The 22540-nt window shown below is 36.1% G+C and overlaps 1 protein-coding gene and 1 long non-coding RNA gene across 19 annotated transcripts in view; one reads left to right on the forward strand and one right to left on the reverse strand.

The window, feature by feature from the left end:
* The window catches only part of LOC140629416 (uncharacterized), a 187166-nt gene extending 166663 nt beyond the window's left edge, over positions 1-20503 (forward strand). Inside the window, exons 4-5 of the long non-coding RNA XR_012027246.1 lie at positions 19449-19540; positions 20333-20503. This is a non-coding gene — a long non-coding RNA (uncharacterized lncRNA). The remainder of the gene's footprint in view (positions 1-19448; positions 19541-20332) is intronic.
* LOC140629411 (outer dynein arm-docking complex subunit 2-like) overlaps positions 1-22540 on the reverse strand; it is a 272107-nt gene that overhangs the window by 147475 nt on the left and 102092 nt on the right. For 17 of the 18 annotated variants that reach the window (XR_012027242.1, XR_012027241.1, XM_072818875.1 and 14 more), the window contains 4 exons: positions 21845-22087; positions 21212-21322; positions 19100-19254; positions 17313-17555 (listed from right to left, as the gene is read on the reverse strand). Coding sequence is in view for 16 of the 18 variants with exons in the window: in XM_072818875.1 (XP_072674976.1) it covers positions 17313-17555; positions 19100-19254; positions 21212-21322; positions 21845-22087 (752 nt within the window). In the remaining 2 variants the exon portion in view is untranslated. Of the gene's footprint in view, positions 1-5755; positions 5912-17312; positions 17556-19099; positions 19255-21211; positions 21323-21844; positions 22088-22540 lie in introns of those variants that run through there. The other variant, XM_072818880.1, reaches the window with a different exon arrangement.

The raw sequence follows: 22540 nt of genomic DNA on the forward strand, positions 1-22540 counted from the left end.
GTCAAAAGACTGGTTCTGTGGTAAAAGAAATATTTGGGCAGCCACAAAGAGATTAAATCTCTTTTGTATACAAACAAGCGTAGCTTTACTTTTTCCCCTCTTTTAAAAAGAACAAATAAACCCAATGTAAAAATAAGAAAAAACTATGTAAATGCAACATAATTATGTTTAAACCACAGAAGACAGGAAATTTAGAGTTACAGATTCCATGGTAAGTTTTAATTCTATCCTTGTGTACATGTTTTATAAAAAGAGTCTTTCATTACATGATCACATAACACTATACCATGTAACAATCAGTTCAGCAAATGTTTATTTTACAATGTGTGGAAGGAAAATATTTTATAGAATAAATTACAGGAAATTAGTACATTATTTAGGTAGATTGCTCCTTAAAATTTCTGAAAGTCTTGGGTATTTACTGAATATTAATAGAAACACTCTTTTCTTATCTTCTAAAGAAAATGAAATTTAACTCTTATGGGTAAGCACTTATATTTGAAAGTCGACCTTTAGATTTTAAGGTTATTTTGAAGTAATGAAAAATAATTCATTATTAGGACATTAGGATTTTAGCAGGTTTTGAATTCTGTATGCCAGGCATTTCATATAAAAGAACAGTAGAGACTGAAGTAAATCATGAAAACCCATGAGTTCATAATAAATCCCCAAAATAGCCCTTACTGTCACTACTGGAGTTTGCTAGGGCTCCTAACAATTCAGATATCTGAAATTTGACTTTTTTTCGAAGAAAGGAAAGGCATTTATCCTTCTGCCTTTCCTGTATTAATTCTATTTCAGTTTAACCAAATAGTTAGCAATCAACTATGAGATAAACCTATAAAAATATTGTTTTCTAAAGACCCCTCTTCCCTCAAAATCTCAAGGCCTCCAGAAAAAAAGATCAAATGACTTACAAAGATAAAAGAATTAGACTAGAATCAGACTTCCAAGAAAAAAAAAAAAGCTATGAAGCAAGTAAAAAATGGTGCATTTTTTTTTTACTTCAGTGAATAAAGTGGGAATAAAAGATTTTATATCTAGCAAGGCTGTCCTCTGAGTATTCATAGGAAAATAGCTTCAGTGGGTATTCACATGTGTGTCTGCACAGCAAAGGAAATAGTTACACAAAGAGGCAATCTATGGAATAGGAGAAAATATTTGTGAACCATAAACTGAGGAGTTAAAAATCAAAATATATAAGGAGTTCATATAAGTCAGTAGCAATCAAACAAACACCTTTATTTAAAAAATGGGCAAAGGAACAGACATTTCTTCAGAAAAGACCTACAAATGGACAACAGGTATATAAAACCAGCTCAACATCACTAATCATCAGGAAAATGCATATCAAAGCTATAATGAACTATTGCCTCACTCCTTAAAAAATCTATTCCCCAAAAGACAGGAGATAAAAAATGTTTGCAAGGATGTGGAGAAAAGACAACCCTTGCACGATGTTGGTGGGAATGTAAGTTGGTACAGTAATTATGGAAAACAATATAAAGGTTCCCCCCAAAATGAAAAATAAACTATTGTATGATCCAGCAATCCAACTTTTGGGTATATATGCAAAGGAAGGAAATTCAGTATCTCAAAGAGATACTTGCACTCTCACATTCATTACAGCATTATTCATAATAGTCAGGATATGGAAACAACCTAGGTGTCCATCAGTAGATGAGTAGAAATTGTGAGTATATATATAAATAATGGAATGTTATTTGGCCTTAAAAAAGAAATACTGCTATTTGTGATATGGATGGATTTGGAAGACATTATGCTAAGTGAAATAAGCCTGACACAGAAAGACAAATATTGCATGATATCACTTATATGTGGAATCTAAAAAAGTTGAACTTGGATGTCCATTGATAGATAAATGGAAGAGATGTGGTATATATGTACAATGGAATACTATTCAGACATAAAAAGAATGAAATCTTGCCATTTGCAACAACATGGATGGAGTTAAAGGGAATAATGCTAAGCAAAATAAGAGAAATAAAAATACCATATGATTTCACTCATATGTGGAATTTCAGAAACAAATGAACAAAGGGTAAAAAAAGAGAGACAAACCAAGAAACAGACTCTTACCCATAGGGAATAATAGATGGTTACCAGAGAGGAAGTGGAAGGGGGGATGGGTAAAATAGGTAATGTGGATTAAAGAGTACACTTATGTGATGAGCATTGAATAATGTATAGAAGTGTTGAATCACTATATTGTACACCTGAAACTAATATAACACTCTAGGTCAACTATACTGGAACTAAAAAACTTTTTTACAAAGTTGAACTTAGAGAAACAGAATGTAATGGTGGTCACCAGGGCTAGGTGGAGGAAATGGGTCAAATGTACAATGTTTCAGTTTTAAAGTACCTAAGTTCCAGAGATCTAGGGTACAGAACAGTAACTAGACTAATAATAATGTATACTGATATCTTGAGTGTTCTTATCATACACCCAAATAAATGAATAACTGTGTGAGGTAATACACTAATTAGCTTGATTGTGGAATTATTACACAAGGTACATTATATCAAACACAACGTTGTATACCTTAAATATACACAATTTTAAAACTGTCAATCATATCTCTAAAAATTAGAAAAAAGTAAAACATTTGAAACCTTATGGAATTCTGCACCCATGAATCCTTTATGAAGATTTTACTACAGGATGAATTCCAAACAATTAAAATATGATAAAAACTTCAGCAAAAACTGATTAGTGTGTGTACACGTGTGTATGTACACATATATATGACTAAACAAGAACACAATAATGTTCAAATATTATATGTTTTGACAAAGTAGAAATAATGCACTAAAAAATGGGAGGTAAAGGGGCACCTGTGTGGCTTAGCCAGTTAATCATCTGACTCTTGAATTAAGCTCAGATCTTGATCTCAGGGTCATGAGCCTACTTTAAAAAAAAAAAAAGGTAAAGGGAAGGAAAAGAAAGAGGGAAAGAAAAAACAGAATACACTTACTATTATATAGAGAATAAATAGGAGTTAAAAGATAACCAGTAAAAACTGAGGAACTAAGCAGCAAAATATGACATAACAGAAAGGAAAAAGAGGGCAGTAGAAAAATGTACAGGTACAGGACAATGACTAGAATAAAACAAGAATGCAAAGCTTTCTAAGTAACAACAAAAACTAGCAAAGACTACAAATCTTTTTTTTTTTTAATTTTTTATTCATTTATGATAGTCAGAGAGAGAGAGAGGCAGAGACATAGGCAGAGGGAGAAGCAGGCTCCATGCACCGGGAGCCCGAAGTGGGATTCGATCCCGGATCTCCAGGATCGCGCCCTGGGCCAAAGGCAGGTGCCAAACCGCTGCGCCACCCAGGGATCCCTACAAATCTTTTTGAAAAGCAGCAGCAAATATAATAAAATATGATTATGAAATATTATTACATTGTTGAGACCAAATGTATCAGTCATATCAACAAGTGTGACTGCATTCAATTCATTAAAAGAACAAGTATCCTGGGTGCCTGGGGTGGCTCAGGTGGTTAAGTGTCCAAAACTTGATTTTGGCTCAGATCATGATCTCAGAGTTGTGAGTCAGGCCCCCACTGGGCATAGAGTCTGCTAAAGATTCTCCCTCTCACTCTGTCTCACACCCCACTCTCTCTCACTGAAAAAAAGAGAAGAAGAGCAAATATTCTTAATTTGGCTTGCAAAGCAAGACCCATCTATATACTATTTTAAAAGGGAATACTTAAAAGAAAATTATTCAAAAAAGGCTAAAAATAAAGGGTAGGCCAAGATATCCCAAGAAAATGCAAAAAATAAGAAAGCAGGAGTAAAGATTCTGATATCAGACAAAGTAGAAATCAAGCCCAAATTCATTAAACAAAGCAGAGAATAGCCCTTGTAATATTAAAAGCCAAAATTAACGACTATTAAAAACATTTATGTGCCAAACTATATAGAACTTGCCTTTAAGAAGTAAAAACTATATAAGATGTAAGAAGATACAGATAGAAGCACACTACTGATAAAAGGCTTTATTATACTATTTTTAGTATAACACAGCTTAAGTGTACAAACAACGCTAAGTAGAGATAAAAGCTAAGTAACATAATATACATCAAACTCTACATTCTGTTGACATAGAATACATTTTCATCCCAAGATGCTGTGCAAAAATTTACTTTGTATAAGCTTGTAAAAAATCACTAACTTCCATAAAAAGTAGAAATTGAAAAATTAGCCCAGACCAAAACATAGTACAAGCTTCTCCTGCTACCCAAAATTAAAGTGTTCCTATGAAACTTTTCATTAGCCAAAAGGGAATAGAGCAAGGACACATCTTAGGACACATCTTGCTAATGGATGCACAATATTGAGATAAAACACAGATGCTCACAAGACATAGTTCAAAGCTATGGTGGCTTGATGCTGAGAGCAGTACCCAGGAAAGGAGCTTGACACTGCCACTCTCACTGCTTGGAATGCACACTACCTCTGTAAGGGCTCACTGAGAAATGAATGCTGAATGCTATTTTTGCTTTTTGCCTTTTTTCCATAAAAGCAAAAATCTTGGGATCCCTGGGTGGCTCAGCAGTTTGGTGCCTGCCTTTGGCCCAGGGCATGATCCTGGAGTCCCGGGATTGAGTCCCACATCGGGCTCCCTGCGTGGAGCCTGCTCCTCCCTCTGCCAGTGTCTCTCCTCTCTCTCTCTCTCTCTCTCTCTCTCTCTCTCTGTCTCTCTCTGTCTCTGTCTCTCTCTCTCTCTCTCTCTCTCTCTCCGTCTGTCTCTCATTAATAAATAAATAAAATCTTTAAAAAAAGCAAAAATCTTCAGATTTCTTTTGGTTAGTGAGAACAGGTACTAATGTAGATCTTTCAAAAACATGATGTGGCATAATGTTAACTTTCAAAAAGTGGGTGATGCCTTTATATTGAGAAATAGCTAACAAAACAAAAAATTAAAAAGTTCTTCCTTGTAGAATAACAAAAAAAATCTATTAAACAATTCCTGGGCTAAAAGGAAAATAAAAACTGATATAAAAGGATTTCCAAAAAATGATGATAATGAAATCACTACGTATCAACTATACAAGAGATATTTAAATCATGTCAGAGGAAAATTCATGCACAAATTACTTTTATTATTTAAACAGTAATGAAACTAAATAACTTCCTAGCTCAAAATATTAGAAAAAAAGTTACAAAATACACCAAAAGAAAGCAACAAGGAATTAATAAAGATAAAAAAAAATAATTTGTGAGAGAAAGAGTGAGAGATCACAGAGGCAGAGGGAGAGGGAAAAGCAGACTCGCTGCTAAGCAAAGAGCCTGATGTGGGGATTGATTCCAGAACCCCAGATCATGACCTTCCCCAGATCATGACCAGATGCTTAAAACTGAGCCACCCAGGCACCCTGGGTTTTTTTTAGAATTAAACAATTTAAAAAAATCAAAATAGAATAACCAGATAATTTGATCAGGAAAATACTAGATGAAAGCTCACATATACCAAAAAATATATATACACCAAATATATATATATATATATATATATATACACACACAAATATATATATATACCATTAAAAAGACAAAATTTAAAAATCATAAGATATGACTTTGTAGACCACTTACTCAAATAAATTCTGTCATACAATGAAATTGAACATTTTACAAGGAGATGCAGATTGCCATAAATGACCATTAGAGTAGGGAGGATAAAGAGATTCTATAGAAGAACTAGAGAAAGCTAATAAGGAACTAATAACACACACACATAGTAGGGCCATTTGATTGCACAGTAGACTTCTATTGAACCTTTAAAGTCTAGGTGGTCTCATTGATCAATAAATCATTCCAGAGTAAAGAAATGAAAGAAGACTTAATTCCTTTTGTGAAGCAGGTACAACATTGATACCTAGACTTGACAGAAAAGAAAAAAAAAAAAAAAGAAACAAGCCAATGACCGTCACTCATTTCATTAAAAAGAAAATAAAATATTAGGAAACAAAAGCAGATACTACACTAAGAAAACAGTACATTATAACCAAATGAAACAATTTCTGGAATGCAAGGTTGGTTCAGTGTTTAGAAACCCGCTTAAGGCCATATGAGCACATAAAAGGGAAAAATCATAATGATTATTTCCATAAATGTTCGAACACTCTGACAAAAATTAAATACTTTTCTGATTAAAAACAACACTTTAAAATAGAAATTGATTTTTAATTTAATTTGAATTTTAAGATGATAAAATATATAATTTAGTTCTCAAGATGTTATTTTACTTGCTATAAAAATACTAGAGGCACTTCCACTAAAATCAGGAAAAAAGGCAAAGAAGACCACTAACTATACAACTATCCAGTATTATGCTAGGAAATTAGTTAATGAAATCAGACAAGAGAAATCAATTTAAAGAACTTCTAAAGAAGAGATAAAATTTTCTCTGGAATACCCTAGGGCAGAAGTCGGCAAATTTTTCTGTAAACAGGTAGATAGTATTTTAGTTTTGTGGGTCATTCAGTCTCTGTTGCAACTATTCAACCCTGCCATTGTAGCCAAAAAGCAGCCAAAGACAGTAATAAATAAATGAGTGTGACTGTGTTCCAATAAAACTTTATTTATAAAGAAAGGGTTTGGACCATGGGCTACAGTGTGTCAACCACTGTGCTTAGACAGTTAATAATAAAATGAACTCAAATAATGAGAGCATTCTGTAAGATAGCTCCATATAGAATTAATATATAAAATTTAATAGTGTTCATAGAGACAATTAATTGAGGGACATAATGGCAGGAAAAAAACCATATATAACATCAACAAAGAAGATGAAATACTTAGGAATGACCTGAACAAAAATGCACAAAATCCACATTAAGGAAACTTTACTCTTCAAAGTGAAAAATCTACACTTCAACAAAGAGTCCTATAATTTCACTGTGGTTATGGAGGATGTTAAGGGAAGCTGGATAAAGGGTATATGGGAAATCTCTCTATTTTTGCAACTTTTCCATAAGTCTGGTGCTACTATAAAAGTTAGGTGATCCCTGGATGGCTCAGTGGTTTAGCGCCTGCCTTTGGCCCAGGACGTGATCTTGGAGTCCCGGGATCAAATCCCTCGTTGGGCTCCCTGTGTGGAGCCTGTTTCTCCCTCTGCCTATGTCTCTGCCTCTCTCTCTCTCTCTCTCTCTCTCTCTCTGTCTCTATGAATAATAAATAAGTCTTAAAAAAAAGTTTAAAAAATGTTTTTAAAAAGTTAAGATCCTGACGTAGAAAATAAATCATGGATATTTATTAAGTTTTAAGCTTCTATGCTTTTTATTTTGGATTTTTACAGTCTTTTAATAGAAAATTACATTTCGCAAACTGCAAGTGTTTTTTTGCAATGTTGGTGTGATTTCATATACCTGAAAGCCAGATTACTTCCAGATGAATTTTGTACATTTCAAGTAGATATTAAGTCAACAAGAAGAGAAAATTCAGCACAAAAAATCTACTTTTTCACGAACTTTGTATGTCAGAATGCTGTTCCATTTTAGCTCCTGGGCAAGGGCATAATTAATATGAAATAATTCATATTGAGTTTCTAAAAGCAGTCATCTGAAGTACTGAAAAAAGCCAATAGAGTTTTATGAAATCATTGGTTTCTCAAAAATCATTTTTGATTCAGTAGCCAAATTGTTATTATTAAGATGTTTCTGATTCTTATTTAAAAGGGAGAACTGCTTATGCATTCTATTGCACAAAGTTCATAAAACTGTGCTATGAGTATATGTTTATCCTGCTATGTGACCTAAGCCTTAGCCACAGCCACAGCCACAGACAAATCACTAAAACATAAAACTGCTAGTCATTAAAATAATGAATTATATCAGACTCACATGCGGGAGAGATATTTGTTTGTCATTTCCTTACCATTTACCTGAAAGCTCAAAGATGCAATAAATCCTACAAATCTAGCAAGAACAGCCATGCCTGAAATATGATGCCAAGAGCAATGCTGTTTGGATTCTTACCAAGTTCAAAACACTGTTTTCTGAAACCACCTTAGTGCGTTTATAAAAACATTTGTGGGAAAACCGTATTTAAGAGTACAAAAGGATCCATCAACCCCTTGTTGCACAAGGAAGGACAATTTTGTCTTTATCTTATGAGGCCTTCTCAGAGAATGTGACAGTTTTGAACTCTTTTGCTCTTTTAAATGTTCTCTTTCCTTTCTTTCTTTCTTTTTTTTCAATAACTCATTTAATTTCCCTCACAACTCTTGCTGATTCTTCTGTTTCTTTATAGGTACTTCCTGTACATTGCTTCTCCCTGAAAGATCAGGTTCAAGTAGGATCCTGTTCATTCTGCTTTCATCCTCACAATCTCTCATGTATAGCTATGACTTCAGTTACCAAATATTATGACACTATGTCTAACCTGCATCTCTATCCTGAGCTTTAGACACGACTAAATCCAATAACTGGTCGCCATCAGCACATGAACATGCCATGGGAACCTCAGTGTCCACCCAACTGTAACCGAATTCACCATCCATTCCATAAGAAATGTTTGTTGGGTGTCTACCCTGAGCCTTGGACTGTGTTAGGTACTATAATGATGAACAAGTTGATTTCATTCCTCCCCTAGTCAAGTTCCTTCTTCCTTCACTAGTACTGTACCTATATCCCCCATGTCAGTAAGTGGTGGTACCATTATCTATCTAGTTGCCAAAGTCAGAAACCTAAATATGCATATGATATCAAAGCAACATACTGTACATCTTACACTCACATAATGTGACACATCAAATTTATTCAATTAAAAAAAAGAATCCTAAATATTATCCATCACTACTCCTTCTTCTTTAGAACTCATGTTTAATCATTTACCGGGTTTTATTCATTCTTCCCCTTTATATCTCTTTAATCTGTCAATTTCTTTATTTTTTATTATATTATATTCCACTGGCTTAGTTTAAGCCACCTTCACCTCTGGCCTACAATGATCCCTTAACATGATCCTCTGTCTCATGTTATACTTAAAACCTTGTAACTTTCAGTCAACTTTCAAACAAAAAGTAAATGTATTAGCATGATGCAAAGGCCTGAATTGTAATTGCCTATTTACATATCAATGCCACAGCCTCCAAGCTTCTAATTGCAGGTGAGAGTTTAAAGTGAGTTATTCCCCATTTAGGGGCCACTTGTTCTCAACTTAAAGCAAATTAAATAGCATGATTAATTTGATGCAAAAGTAACATAGAAACAAGGAATTCATCTGTAGATGAGTACAGATACTAGACAGTCTGACTTTAATTTTCTATTTACGTATTATCATTTTAAATTGTTATTAATCGAACCCACTGCTACATGAACATTTACCCAGTACTTATTACATAAGTACTTTACACATATTAATTAACACAGTCATCACAACAATCCAATGAGATAGGTATCCTTACCATTCCCATTTTATATATGTTGTAACCAAGACATCAAGTAGTTTAATAATTTGCCAAAGGAAACATAGTTGGTAAGTGATAAGACTGGCATCCAAGCAATGGTTCCAGAATCTACGGTTTTTTAAAAGATTTATTTATTTATTTATTTGAGGGGGGAGAGGCAGAGGGAGAGAGAGAATCTCAAGCAGACTGCATGCTGACTGCGGGAAGCTGATGCAGGGCTCCATCTCAGGACCCTGCGATCATCACCGGAACGGAAACCAAGAATCAGATGCTTAACTGACTGAGCCACCCAGGCGCCCCAGAATAAAAGGGGATTGTGAAAGGTATTAAACAAGAACTTTAATTTTGTAATGATATGTATTTATCATATAGACTATATAGAAACATATAAAGAAGAAAATAAGAAGTGATCCCAAATCCTGTCTTTCAGAAATAATGATCATTGATAATTAATGTAAATGATTCTGGACATTTCTTTATGCCTAAAGCTAAACAGGATGGATAGACAGAGAAAATGAATGCATAGATGATAAACAGATAAGAGAAGGTTGTATACAGTATCTACTGATTCATTTATGTGAAAGAGGATAACTCACTTATCTTGTATTTGTTTTATTTTTATCAGATAGTTGTATTGTTAAATTATTATCATTAGTATCTATAAAATAGTATGATTCCTCCAATGATAACTCCTCCATTATTTCCTTAGTTTAATATTTAAAGAAACTCAATGGTCTCTACTGATACATTTTAGCCATATTTTGCTGTTGTATTTATTTATTCATGATAGACATAGAAAGAGACAGAGAGGCAGACACAGGAGAAGGCAGAAGCAGGCTCCATGCCGGAAGCCTGACATGGGACTCAATCCCAGGACTCCAGGATCGTGCCCTGGGCCAAAGGCAGGCACTAAACCGCTGAGCCACCCAGGGATCCCTAGTTCGCTGTTTTAAAATACTTTAATTTCTTGATTGACTTTCTGTAATTGGCAATTTTTTTCAAGAAGATCTAGTACTATGTTTACCGAATCCTTGCATGATTGAGAATGTGCTACTACCTTCACACTTGAAGAACAACTGGGCTGGATGTGAAATTCTTGGGTAATATTTTTTTTCTACCTCACAATGTTAATCTGTGGGATTTGATCCTTTAATTAATGTTTTTTGACCTTAAAAGAAGTTGTGGAGGAATATGAAGGCATTTTGTCCTCATGGTTTGTTCTTTTGCCTAGATATATTTGTTTTTTCCTTTACTTTTGAGATACAAGTAGATTTATCAGGATGCATTACTGTAGGCTATTCTGTATCAATATTACTAAGGTCTTGTTGGGTCTTTTGGTCTACAGAATCACATAAAATTTTTTTCTATTGTTATCTTTAATTAAGATCATATTCCACTGGTTCTAGCCTCTTCTTAAGGAATATCCATTATGTTTAAGTTGGGTCTCCTTGGGTTCCATATTTACCAATTTCCCTATTGTAATATTAATATATTCTTCATTTCATTTTACATTTCCTATATACCACTTGCCTGATGGTGTTTTTGGTTGTGTCTATCACACTTCTTTTGCATCTATTCAGACTTTAAGTTCAATAATTTTTTTATTTCTCTTCTGAGCTCTGACAACTAGTTTGTCATAACAACTTAAGTTGTCTTATAAAGTCTTTTTGTAAAATTTTATGTAATTTCTTTTGGCTCCTTTATTATGAGGGAGTATACTGTCTTAATAGCCTTGTGATTGTAGGGAAATTTTTTGTCTGAATCTATCTGTTTCTTTTTATGATGGAATTACCTCAAAATCCTACAAAAATCTGCTATTCTCTTTGCCTTGTGAACACATCTCTTTCATTCAGTTTTGAGCATTCAAACAGTCAATCTGGCTTACTCCAAATCTCTAAAAATTTATAGCTTCATTGTGTTGCAATCCAGCAGTCATAGTCTCTAGTATTCTTTTCACTCCAAGGGGTCTCCAACAGTCTGCTTGGGCTAGAAGACTGCTGTAGACAATATAAAATAACATGTACATATGACTTTTCGTTAGGCTCCACTTCTGGTGTTTTACGTGCAAAACTAGGTCTCTGATGGGAAATTCCTCACTTCTTCCAAGGCCTATTTACTCCCCTAGTCTCTGTTATGAAGAAAAAAAAAGGTTGGCTATACATTTCATGACCATGACACTTATTTGGGGGGAAATCTCGAGATATGAAGCAGCATGTGTTAGCTGTCAACATATTACACACAGGTCAGTAATTTACCTACATTTTTCAGGTGTGTTTTACATTTAAGATTTGGAACTGTGGCATTTCCTTGTTTGAGAGGACATACCTTTTTCCTACTTCTCTTTTTTTGTAGTTTTCATATTAACCAGAAGTCAAATGTTGCATAAAGCTATTCAAACTAGTACTGTATATTTACAAATAATGTTTGTTTATAGCCATTTCATTATCTACTCTAACATAGTAAAATTACTTGTCTGTCTCCTCAACTCAGTCAGAAAGTCCTTGAGGCTTGCTGTTTATTACTGAGTTGTTCTTTCATTACATTTTGTTGCTTCAAAACCTATGTTAAGATTCAGAATAAGAAAACTATATGGGGTCCCCAAGTGGCTCAGTCGGTTAAGCCTTAGATTGAGTCCTGCATTGGGCTCCCTCTCAGCAGGGAGCTTCCTTCTCCCTCTTCCTCTGCCTGTTGTTCCCTCTGCTTGTGTTCTCTCTGTCAAATAAATAAATCTTAATTAAAAAAAATGTAGCTGTTTTCTCTGGCTTTTCCTTGAATGGGTTCAACTGAAAAATCAATATAACAATTTGCCTAATATAGTTATATTAAAAAGAGTTTGAAGGCCTGTTGTAAAAGTAATGTAATGATGACATTTAAAAGTAATTTTTACAGGTCAACTAGATAACCTGGTAATGACTTATGTGGAAATCATTAAATCAGAGATACAGAATAGAAGGAGGGGCTTTGCAATAATGAATTCTAACCTATATGAATGGAATTCAATATATTTGTTATTTATTCTTGGAGCAGAACAGAAAACCCAGAAATAAATCCATACTTATGTGGTCAATTAGTTTTTGACAAAAGAGGAAAGAATATGCAATGGGAAAAGACAGTCTTTTCAACAAATGGTGTTGGGAAAACTGGACAGTTACATGCAAAAGAATGATACTGGACCACTTTCTTATACTATACATAAAAGTAAGCTCAAAATGGATGAAAGACCTAAATGTGAGACCTGAAACCATAAAAATCCTTTAAGAGGGACGTCTGGGTGGCTCAGCGGTTGAGCAGTCTGCCTTTGGCTCAGGGTGTGATCTCAGAGTCCTGTGATTGAATCCCACATCGGGCTTCTGGCATGGAGCCTGCTTCTCCCTCTGCCTGTGTCTCTGCCTCTCCCTCTCTCTCTGTGTGTGTATCTCTCATGAATAAATAAATAAAATATTTTTAAAAATCCTTGAAGAGTGTGCAGGCAGTAATTTCTGACACCGGCCATAGCAAAATCTTTCTAAGTATGTCTCCTGAGGCAAGGAGAACAAAAGCAAAAATAAACTATTGGGACTTAATAAAAATAAAAAGCTTTTGCATAGCAAAGGAACCAATCAACAAAACTAAAAGGCAACCACCCTAATGGGAGAAGATATTTGCAAATGACAGATCCACAATAAAAGGTTAGTATTCAAAATATATAAAGAACTTATACAACTCAACAGCCAAAAAAAATAATAACCCAATTTAAAAATAGGCAGAAGACATGAACAGACATTTCTTCAAAGAAGACATACAGATGGCCAACAAACACATGAAAACATGCTCAACATCACTTGGCATCAAGGAAATACAAATCAAAACCACAATGAGATATCACCTCACACCTGTCAGAATGGCTAAAATCAGTAACATGTGAAACAACAGGTGCTGGCAAGGATGTGGAGACAGGAACCCTCTTGCAGTGTTGGTGCGAATGCAAACTGGTGCAACTCTGCAGTATGGAGGTTCCTCAAAAAGTTAAAAATAGAGCTAACCCTATGATCCTGGAATCACACTACTGAGTATTTACTTCTAAAATACAGAAACACTAATTCAAAGTGATACATGAACCTTTATGTTTATTGCATTTACAATAGCCAAACTACTGGAAGAAGCCCAAGTGTACACACACACACACACACCCCGATACACACAATGGAATATTATTTAGCCATAAAAAGAATACAATTTTTACCATTTGCAATGACATGGATGGAGCTAAAGCATATAATGCTAAGTGAAATTAGAGAAAGACAAATATCATATTCTCACTCATGTAGAATTTAAGAAACGAAACAAATAATAAAGGAAAAAATACAGAGAGAGACAAACCAAGAAACAGACTCTTCACTATAGGGAAAAATTGATGGTTACTATATACATATATACATTATACACTCTACTTTCAAGATGAAGCTTGAGAGGTAGAAAGGGGCCAGGAGGCAAATGCTTTGAATACCAGGGTAAGGAACTTAGGTTGGGTTTTCAAAGCTTGAGAGGGCATTGATAGTTCTTTAGGCCAAGAAAACAACCCTATCAGACCTACAGTTTGGAAGAATAAATTTCAGTGCCATGCAGGGAGGTGTGGAAGGGGAGAGATGTGAGATGAGACCAAATAGGACCTGCTTCAATTGTCCAGGTAACAGATGCCAGAACCTCAACTAAAGGCAGAGAGCAGGAGGATACATTCAAAACAAGTTCAGAGGCAGCTGGTGTCATTGGCAGATGTGAGAGACAAAAAGTAAGCAAGAGCCAAAGATCAAAAGAAATACATAAACCCAATACTGACAAGTGTTTATCATGTGCTACTGAACACCATGTGTTTTTCCGAAAGAGAAATACAATAGAAAACTGTTTTATAAGCCCTTCTTTCCTTGAAGTTATCATGAGTACAGCTAGTGTTCCTTGGTGCCTGAAATCCCTGAGCCTAAGGTTCCAGAAGCCAAATCCAAAAAGAATTATAGAGGCTTTAGTACTTTTATTCCAGATATGCAGTGAGATGAGACTCACATTAACAGTGTTTCAGGGCTGTCTTAGAATTGCAGGCTTCCCATGAAGGAAGAGGACCTTCATGAACACAAATGAATCACAAAAGCCAGGAAAGTGAGAAGGAAGAGGGCACTACCAGAGACGACTGGCATAGGGTAAAAGCTTCTGGTACCAAATGGTAAAATAGATAGGAAATAATACATTTCCACAGGGTTTTATGTATGGCCCCAAAGTATGATGCTCTGTATACGTCCACGGGAATGGTGCTCCCTAGAGTTGTGCAGGATATATCCTTACACAGCAGCCCTGGGTGCCTGGTCATACATACTGAAGAGCTGAATGAAGGAGTGAATCAGAATGAAATGATATGGGAGATACATAGGAGAGTCATATGATTAAAAGATTATAGGTGTGACTCATGGATCCAATCAACCATCTTAATAAACACTGCTCTCCTGGACTGAAGTGGACAGAAAAAGATGAAATGAAGGAAGGTTGTCAGATCTCTGGGATTATATAGGATAGGCCAATAGAGCTAACCAATTGCCAAATAACTTGGTGTTCTTTCATACATAGCCAGGATTCATGGGTCTAGGAATCAGGGAATGGAAATGACTCACTATTACCCCTAGTGACTGATCCACTAGCAAATTTTTTGCTTCCTGTTCCTGTGACCTTATACTTTGCTGGTTTGGAGGTCTTTGTCCCACAGGGAGGAATGCTTCCACTAGGAGACACAACAGTGGTTACACTGAATTGAAAGTTAAACCTGCCTCCCAGGCACTCTGGCCTCCCCGTGCCTCTATATCAATAAGCAATGGAGGGAGTTACTATGTTGGCTGGGGTGACTGATCCCAATTATCAAGGGACTGCTACTCCACAATGGAGGTAAAGAAGACTATATCTGGAAAACAGGAGATCCCTCAGGGCATCTCTTAAGTATTACCATGCCCTGTGATTAAGGTAGATGGAAAACTGTAACAACCCACTCTAGGCAGGAATACTAATGGCCCAGACCTTCAGGAATGAAGGTTTGGGTTACCCCACCAGGTAAAGAACCACAACCAGCTAAAGTGCTTGCTGAAAGCAAAGGGAATATGGAATGGGTCATGAAAGAAGGTAGTTGTAAATACAAGCTATGACCACATGGCCGGTTACAGAATAAGTACTGTGATTGTCACAAATACTCCTTATTTTGTTATGGATTATGTGTGTGTGTGTGTGTGTGTTTCTTTTCTTCCCTCTTATCCTCTTATCATGTAAATGAGACATTAACTTTCTATCATAGTTTTTAAGTATGATGAACTTTACATCAGTGTATTTATAGAATATCAAGGAAAAGAATAAACATCATCCAAGAACTTTGCTTCCTCTTCTAAGAAAAGGGCTAAGTGCATTTTCAGTGGTACACTGGATAGTTGTATAGTGGTAGGCAGGAATATGGCCTTGTTATTATCTTTCTATGGAGATTAAGTATGGTTTAAGGAGATGCATGAGTGGGTACCAAGTTGACAAGGGGTGGATATGTGATGGTTAATGTTGATGTGTCAACTTAGCTGGGTTAAGGGATGCCCAGATACTTGATCAAAAAAAATTTTTTTGAGAGAGAGAGAGAGAGAGAGAGAGAGAGGGAGCATACATGCCAGCAGGGGGACCAGAGCAAGAGGGAGAATCTCAAGCAGGACCCATACTCAACATAGAGCCTGATGTGGGACTTGATCTCACAACCCTGAGATCATGACCTGAGCTGAGATCAAGAGTCAAGTGATCAACTAACTGCGCCACCCAGGCGCCCCTGCTCAAACATTGTTTTGCATATTTCTGTGAAGGTGTTTTCTGGGATGAGATTGATACTTAAATTGGTGGACTTTGAGTATAGCAGATAATCCTCCATGACTTAGTGGGCCTCATCCAATCAGAAGGCCTTAGTAGAAAAAAAGGCTGACTTCCTCTGAGCAAGAAGGAATTCTGCCAGCAAACTGCTTTTGACCTCAAAATGCCGCTCTTTCCTGAGTCTCCAGCCTGCAGCCTTGGGTCTTGCCAAGCCTCCGCAATCACCTGAACCAATTCCTTAAATCTATCCCCCCTACTCCTCCCACCTTTCTCATCCTGTTGGTTCTGGTTCTCCGGATAACCCTCATACAATATTTGGCCCATATGGATTCTTGCCTTTCTGCACACACACACACACACACACACACACACACACACACACACACACACAATCATATTTCATGTAAATACATTTACATTTAATTTATACACAAATGTTTATATTTTTAAATATATATTTATGTATGTATATATAATCTCTATATAATCTTGCTATTGTTCTTACGTTGTACAACATTTAAGTCTTTTCTTCCTAATTAGACAAAAATTTGCTTAAGGAACAAGATCACAGCTTAAAATTCTTTGTCTCTTTCCCTTGTTAGTTCACAGCTAACTTGTTAGGTGCTTAAAATATGTTTGCTGAATTGAATTGAGAAACAAGGATATTGTGAGAATGCTACCTAGAACTACCTAGGGTCTCAGTTAGATAGATGGATAATTCTTCCTTAGGAAGCAGAGAAAAATTTTGTTGATTATATGAAGGTTTCCAGGTGGGATATTAATTACTGGGAATGTTAAGTCCTCCCAATATGCCCAGCCTCAGCCCTCCAGCTCATCCAAAGGAACAATGTGGCTCTGTAACTCATGACTGATAATCTTGTGGTTATTTATAAGTAAATCCATTTTACTTTTTCACCATTTATGCACGCCAATTCTAAGTGATGACACTATTCTATTATGACCTGAGCATTTCCCCTAACACTCTCAAATAAAATCTTTCAGTTGTGAAGCTACTTACATCATACTTTCAGGTTCTACTGCACAAGCACCAACTGCTTTTGTGACATTGACAAGAAGAGTTTGGTTTATTCCAACAAGGAGGTTTACGAGTGGTTGAAGGCCACCACATTTCCGGACAAGGACACGGTTTTCATATTCCTGACAACATTCTCCCAATGCACCAACCACATTCACAAGTACTTCTTCAGGCTGGTCAGTTAAAAGTCCCACCAAAGTTTCAATGGCTTTGTATTCTCGAAACCTAAGTTCATCACAAGAAAAAGAGATAGGGCGAGGGAAAGAGAGGAACGATATTACTTTTGGTATAAAATCAGCTGATAATATTAATAGCACAAAATTGCCAAATGCCAACCATATGCTCACTCAGTCCTTACAAAAACCCTATGATGCAAGTACGACCACAATCCCCATTCTCAGAAAGCTCATTTGAAGCTTGGTACACAGCGATGCTGGCATCCATATCTAGCCATCTGCACCTTTAATCACTATACTATACAGTCTCTAAGACAACTACAACTTCTTCCAAATGACAGTGTCAGCAGTTCTACTATTCTACAAGTGTTTTTCCCATGTCACAGAGACTATTTTACATGAACAAAGCAAAAATAAATCTATCTTCTGTTAAGTAAGATGTGAATTTCTTGTTAAATCATCACACTGAGGGGCACTTGGGTGGCTCAGCTGATTGAGCATCTGACTCTCGATTTCAGTGCAGGTCATGATCTCAACACTCAGAGATCATGCCCCCAAGTTGGGCTCCATGCTCAGTGGGGAGTCTGCTTGAGATTCTCTCTCTCCCTCTCACCCTCTCCCCACACATGCATACTTTCTCTCTCTCTCTCTCTCTCTCTCAGGTAAATATATAATCTTAAAAAAAAATCATCACATTGATACAAAGAAGGGTTGCCTCAGAATATCCATCATAGGGCATAAGAACTCTAAAAGTATATGAAGAGATAAATTTGAAGATTAAAATAAATCAGTTTACAAGTATTTTAAAATTCAATGAAATAATTTGAAAATGACTACTCTTTAACTGGTTAACTGGCATCCAGCTGACTCAATTATCTTTAAAAAAGGAAAAAGAATGGAACCACTTCCATCTCTAAAGATTCAGTGGGAAATTCAACCCCTCACCATCACATCAACCCTTTCTCTACAAGAAATCAGAGATACTTATAATTTAAACAGCTGCCCCCCAAAAAAAGAACTCAACACACAGACTATGTCAGCAAGTCCTTTAGTGAGGCACAGAAAACCATTGCCAGGTGGTGGGATGGGAAGTAGAAGTCTTTCATTTCTAAAAATACCTTGATTCTGCAAAATTGGTCTAGAAGGTACATGTATAAAAACTATAGGAGTTATATTAGGACCGATTCTTTATTAAAATAACATTATGGGAATGTAGTTTAATGGCCATAAATTTTAGGCATCCATACTTTTATTTAGAAACATTTATATATTGGGGCACCTGGATAGCTCAGTTGGTTAAGTGCCAGCCTTTGCCTCAGGTCATAATCTTAGCATCCTGGGATCAAACCCCATGTTGGACTCCCCACTCAGTGGAGAGTCTACTTCTCCCTCTTCCTCTTTCCCTCACCTTACTCATGCTCTCTCTCTCTCTCTCTCTCTAATAAATAAAATCTTTTTAAAAATTTACATATTAATAAGAGAAGATGTTAGTTGAAGGACTCACTATACACAATGTAGTTTCAGTGAGTTAAGAATACAGCTATTCCTCAATGGCCATGTTTTTATTATAGAATATTGAAAGGCTTCTCTTACTTGGTCGCATTCTCTTTGCTGATGGAACATTTCCATATTGCCCCAGTGACAGCAGCCAACCGTTCTTTATTGTCAGTGTTATTGAGCAGACGGGCCAGGGGTTTAAGTCCTCCATGCAGTCTAACCAGGTCACGGGTTTCCTTATCTTCAGCACACTACACAAAAAGTCAAATCAGAGGCTGTCAGTGATGACGGCATATCAAGCTTCCAGTGATTGCTAAAGAGGCTGACATTCTGGTGGCTACAAAACTTCTTTTCAGAGAGTATCATTTTCTGAAGGGGCCTCCAAGTAAAATATAATTCTCCTTTATATTGGCAGTTATCTGACAGTGTCTCTCTTCCCTTACAGGATTTTGGCAATGTCTAGAACTTTCTACATGCTTGGAAATTCTTCCAAGCTGTTCTGAGGTAGTGTGGGCTTCCATGAAGACAGAAAGAGAGGTTGGTAAGAAATCTAGAATACCACATGCATGGACAGAGAATTTCTGCAGTCATGCAATCCCCAGTCTCGGGAAAGTATAGAAAAGATAGCTGAGTGATAAAGCTTTAGCCTGATCTTCAATGCTTCTGCCCCCAAATCTAAGAGATGAGCATTTCCCTAATAGAGTTCCTATGCTCTGAACAGTTAGTTATATCAACAGCAAATGGCATTATATTCAGATATATTTGTCCAGAAGTTTGTGTAATACTTATCCTTTGAGATAAGTATTATGTTTATCCATGTTCGTGTCATCTTTTGAAGTAAATATGTACTGCATAGATGTTCCCAGCTTATCATGATTCCCAGGTTTGAGAGAAAAAAGATGCTAAATTTGGTGCATATATATGTTATCATCCTAGGCATACAGTTGGTTGTGAGGCCACATGATACAGATGCATGTCATGCATCATCTGTGAGGGCCACTAGAAGAAATCCTCACAGTAAATGCACACAAGGCACCTGCCATTTTATCTTCTATTTATGATTTTCAGTTTTTTACATTGCAACTTCTAAAAACTTAATCACTATTTCTAACCAATCCTTCATAATTACTCATATGAGGCATGTATGCCAGTCAAGGCTATATATATCCTTGTTATGAGTTGTGTTTCCTTAAAACTGATATATGTCAAAGTCCTAACCCCTGTACCTCAGAATGTAACCATATTTGAAGATAAAATCTTTAAAGAGGTAATTAAGGTTAAAAAAGGTCACTGAAGTGGGCTCTAACCCAATATGATTGGTATCCTTAGAAGAAAATATTAGGACACAGAGGAAGGAACATGTGGAGACATGTGAACATGAAGATGACCATCTACAAGCCAAGGAGAGAGTCTCCAGAAGGAAGCAATACTATCAACACCTTGATCTCAAACTTGTAACCTCCAGAACTATAAGGAAATAAATTTCTGTTATTTAAGACACCCAGTGTATGGTATTTTGTTATGGCAGCCCTTGCAAACTAATACAATTCTCTACTGACATGAACCCCTTTCTCTAACTCTGTCATTTTGGCATACTGTCACTGTGCACATTTTAAAATGTATTCCTCTAGGAAATCAGCTCTGATTTCTCTGATAGGTAGAAGCTGGAATGGCCAGTAAGCAGCCATCTACTAATTTGTCAAGGCTACCTTTTCTTCCCTTTTCTGATGTACTATGAAATGCATAACTCACAAAAAGCTAATGAAGATTAAAATAATAAAAAGATACAACAGGAATACACACACATACACAAGCATACACTCATTCATCATCCATCTGTCTTGGCAGAAGATAAATTTCCCAAGATCAGTATGTTTGAACAGGGTACTTGAAAAGCAATATAAAGGCACCATGCATATATTTAGCTATTTTACACTAAGTAACTTGTTTTAGGAGACAAAGATATATAAGTACCTTCTAGAAATGTACATAATCAAGATATGTTGGAGCAGGCTTCTCTCTCTCACATACACAGGCATCTATCATTAGCACAGTGATGCAGACCTGTGTGTGCAGAAAAATCCCTGGGGATTCTTGCTAAAAATGCAGATTCCTGAGTCATAGCCCCAGAGAATGAAATTTCATATTTAGAAATGCCACCTTAACTATATGAAGAACACCACAACTTTGCTGGGGAGTCCACCATACCTGGTAGATGGCCATGGCACACTGTTCCTGTAGTTGTTCATTCTCACTATTTAGGTTCTTGACTAGATTTTCAATTATCCTTTCTGCTTTGATTGCAGCTCGGTACTTTTCCTAAGAATACAAATTTAAATATTTTTTTAAAGATTTTATTTATTTATTCATGAGAGACACAGAGAAAGAGAGTCAGAGACACTGGCAGAAGGAAAAATAGGCTCCATGCAGGGAGCCTCACATGGGACTTGATCCCAGGATTCCAGGATCACACCCTGGGCCAAAGGCAGGTGCTAAACCACTGAGCCATCCAGGGATCCCTTAAATTTAAATATTTACATGTGTAATGCATGAATATAAATATCTATTTACATTTACTAATAAGTATGCCAAACAAACTTTCTTAAAAAACACTAAAGTCCGAGATTAACACAACTGTATAAGAGAATTTAGTCAACATTTTAAAAAATACATCACACAGGTAACCATTTAATTAATGTTCTATTAGTTTCATCTTCTCTAAAGAACTGCTGACTTCTCAAAAAAAAATCCTTAGCAGTCACAATAATCTTAAAAATTATTATTCAACTAAAAAAAAGTTAATGCAAATGAAAACAAGGGAAGCAGAGCTGGCTTGAGTACCTCTGATGCACATTCTTGCAATGTCCCCACCACTGGAATTAGCATGTTTTCATGAGAAGTCTTCAGTAAGTGAGCCAACAAAGGAATGCCACCGGCTTTATGAATGGCTTCTTTATTTGCATAACTCTTACTACAGCTCCATAATGCCAGTGCCACACAGCGAGCTACTTCCACATCTCTGGCATTATACAGACTTGATTGAGCTGGTTCTGCTGAACTCTGTACACAGTCCAGTAAAGCGACCTACAAAAACAGATAAATACAATGTATGTGGGAATCTTTAAAATAAAACAACATTTCCCACAACAGTTACAGGGCTGCTACCAAGCTAACTTCTATCAAAAATAAGAATACTTCTACGAATTAATTTTCATACTACACAGAAATAGTCAGTGAAAGCAAAGAAACAGAACCCTTCAAAATATATCTTCCTCCAGATCTGGGAGCCTTTACATTTCCTTCCTACAAGAAATTTAATCTCACCAAGATTGTATTAATATTAATATGGCTGTTACATTTATATTAACAAGATTTGTATACTATATCTGCAGCCCGGGTTCTTACAATCCTTCCCTGCATGGATGCATTCTTTCTGCTTGCTCAGAATTCTTAACTTCTGCCCAGGTTTCTACCAGGTGTGCCTCTTTCGAGATCTATCTCCATCTAAGTGCCCAAACCCCACTGTGGTCAATGGCC

Source organism: Canis lupus (genome assembly GCF_048164855.1).
Source record: "Canis lupus baileyi chromosome 5 unlocalized genomic scaffold, mCanLup2.hap1 SUPER_5_unloc_3, whole genome shotgun sequence".
In the NCBI taxonomy this organism is placed as follows: domain Eukaryota; kingdom Metazoa; phylum Chordata; class Mammalia; order Carnivora; family Canidae; genus Canis; species Canis lupus.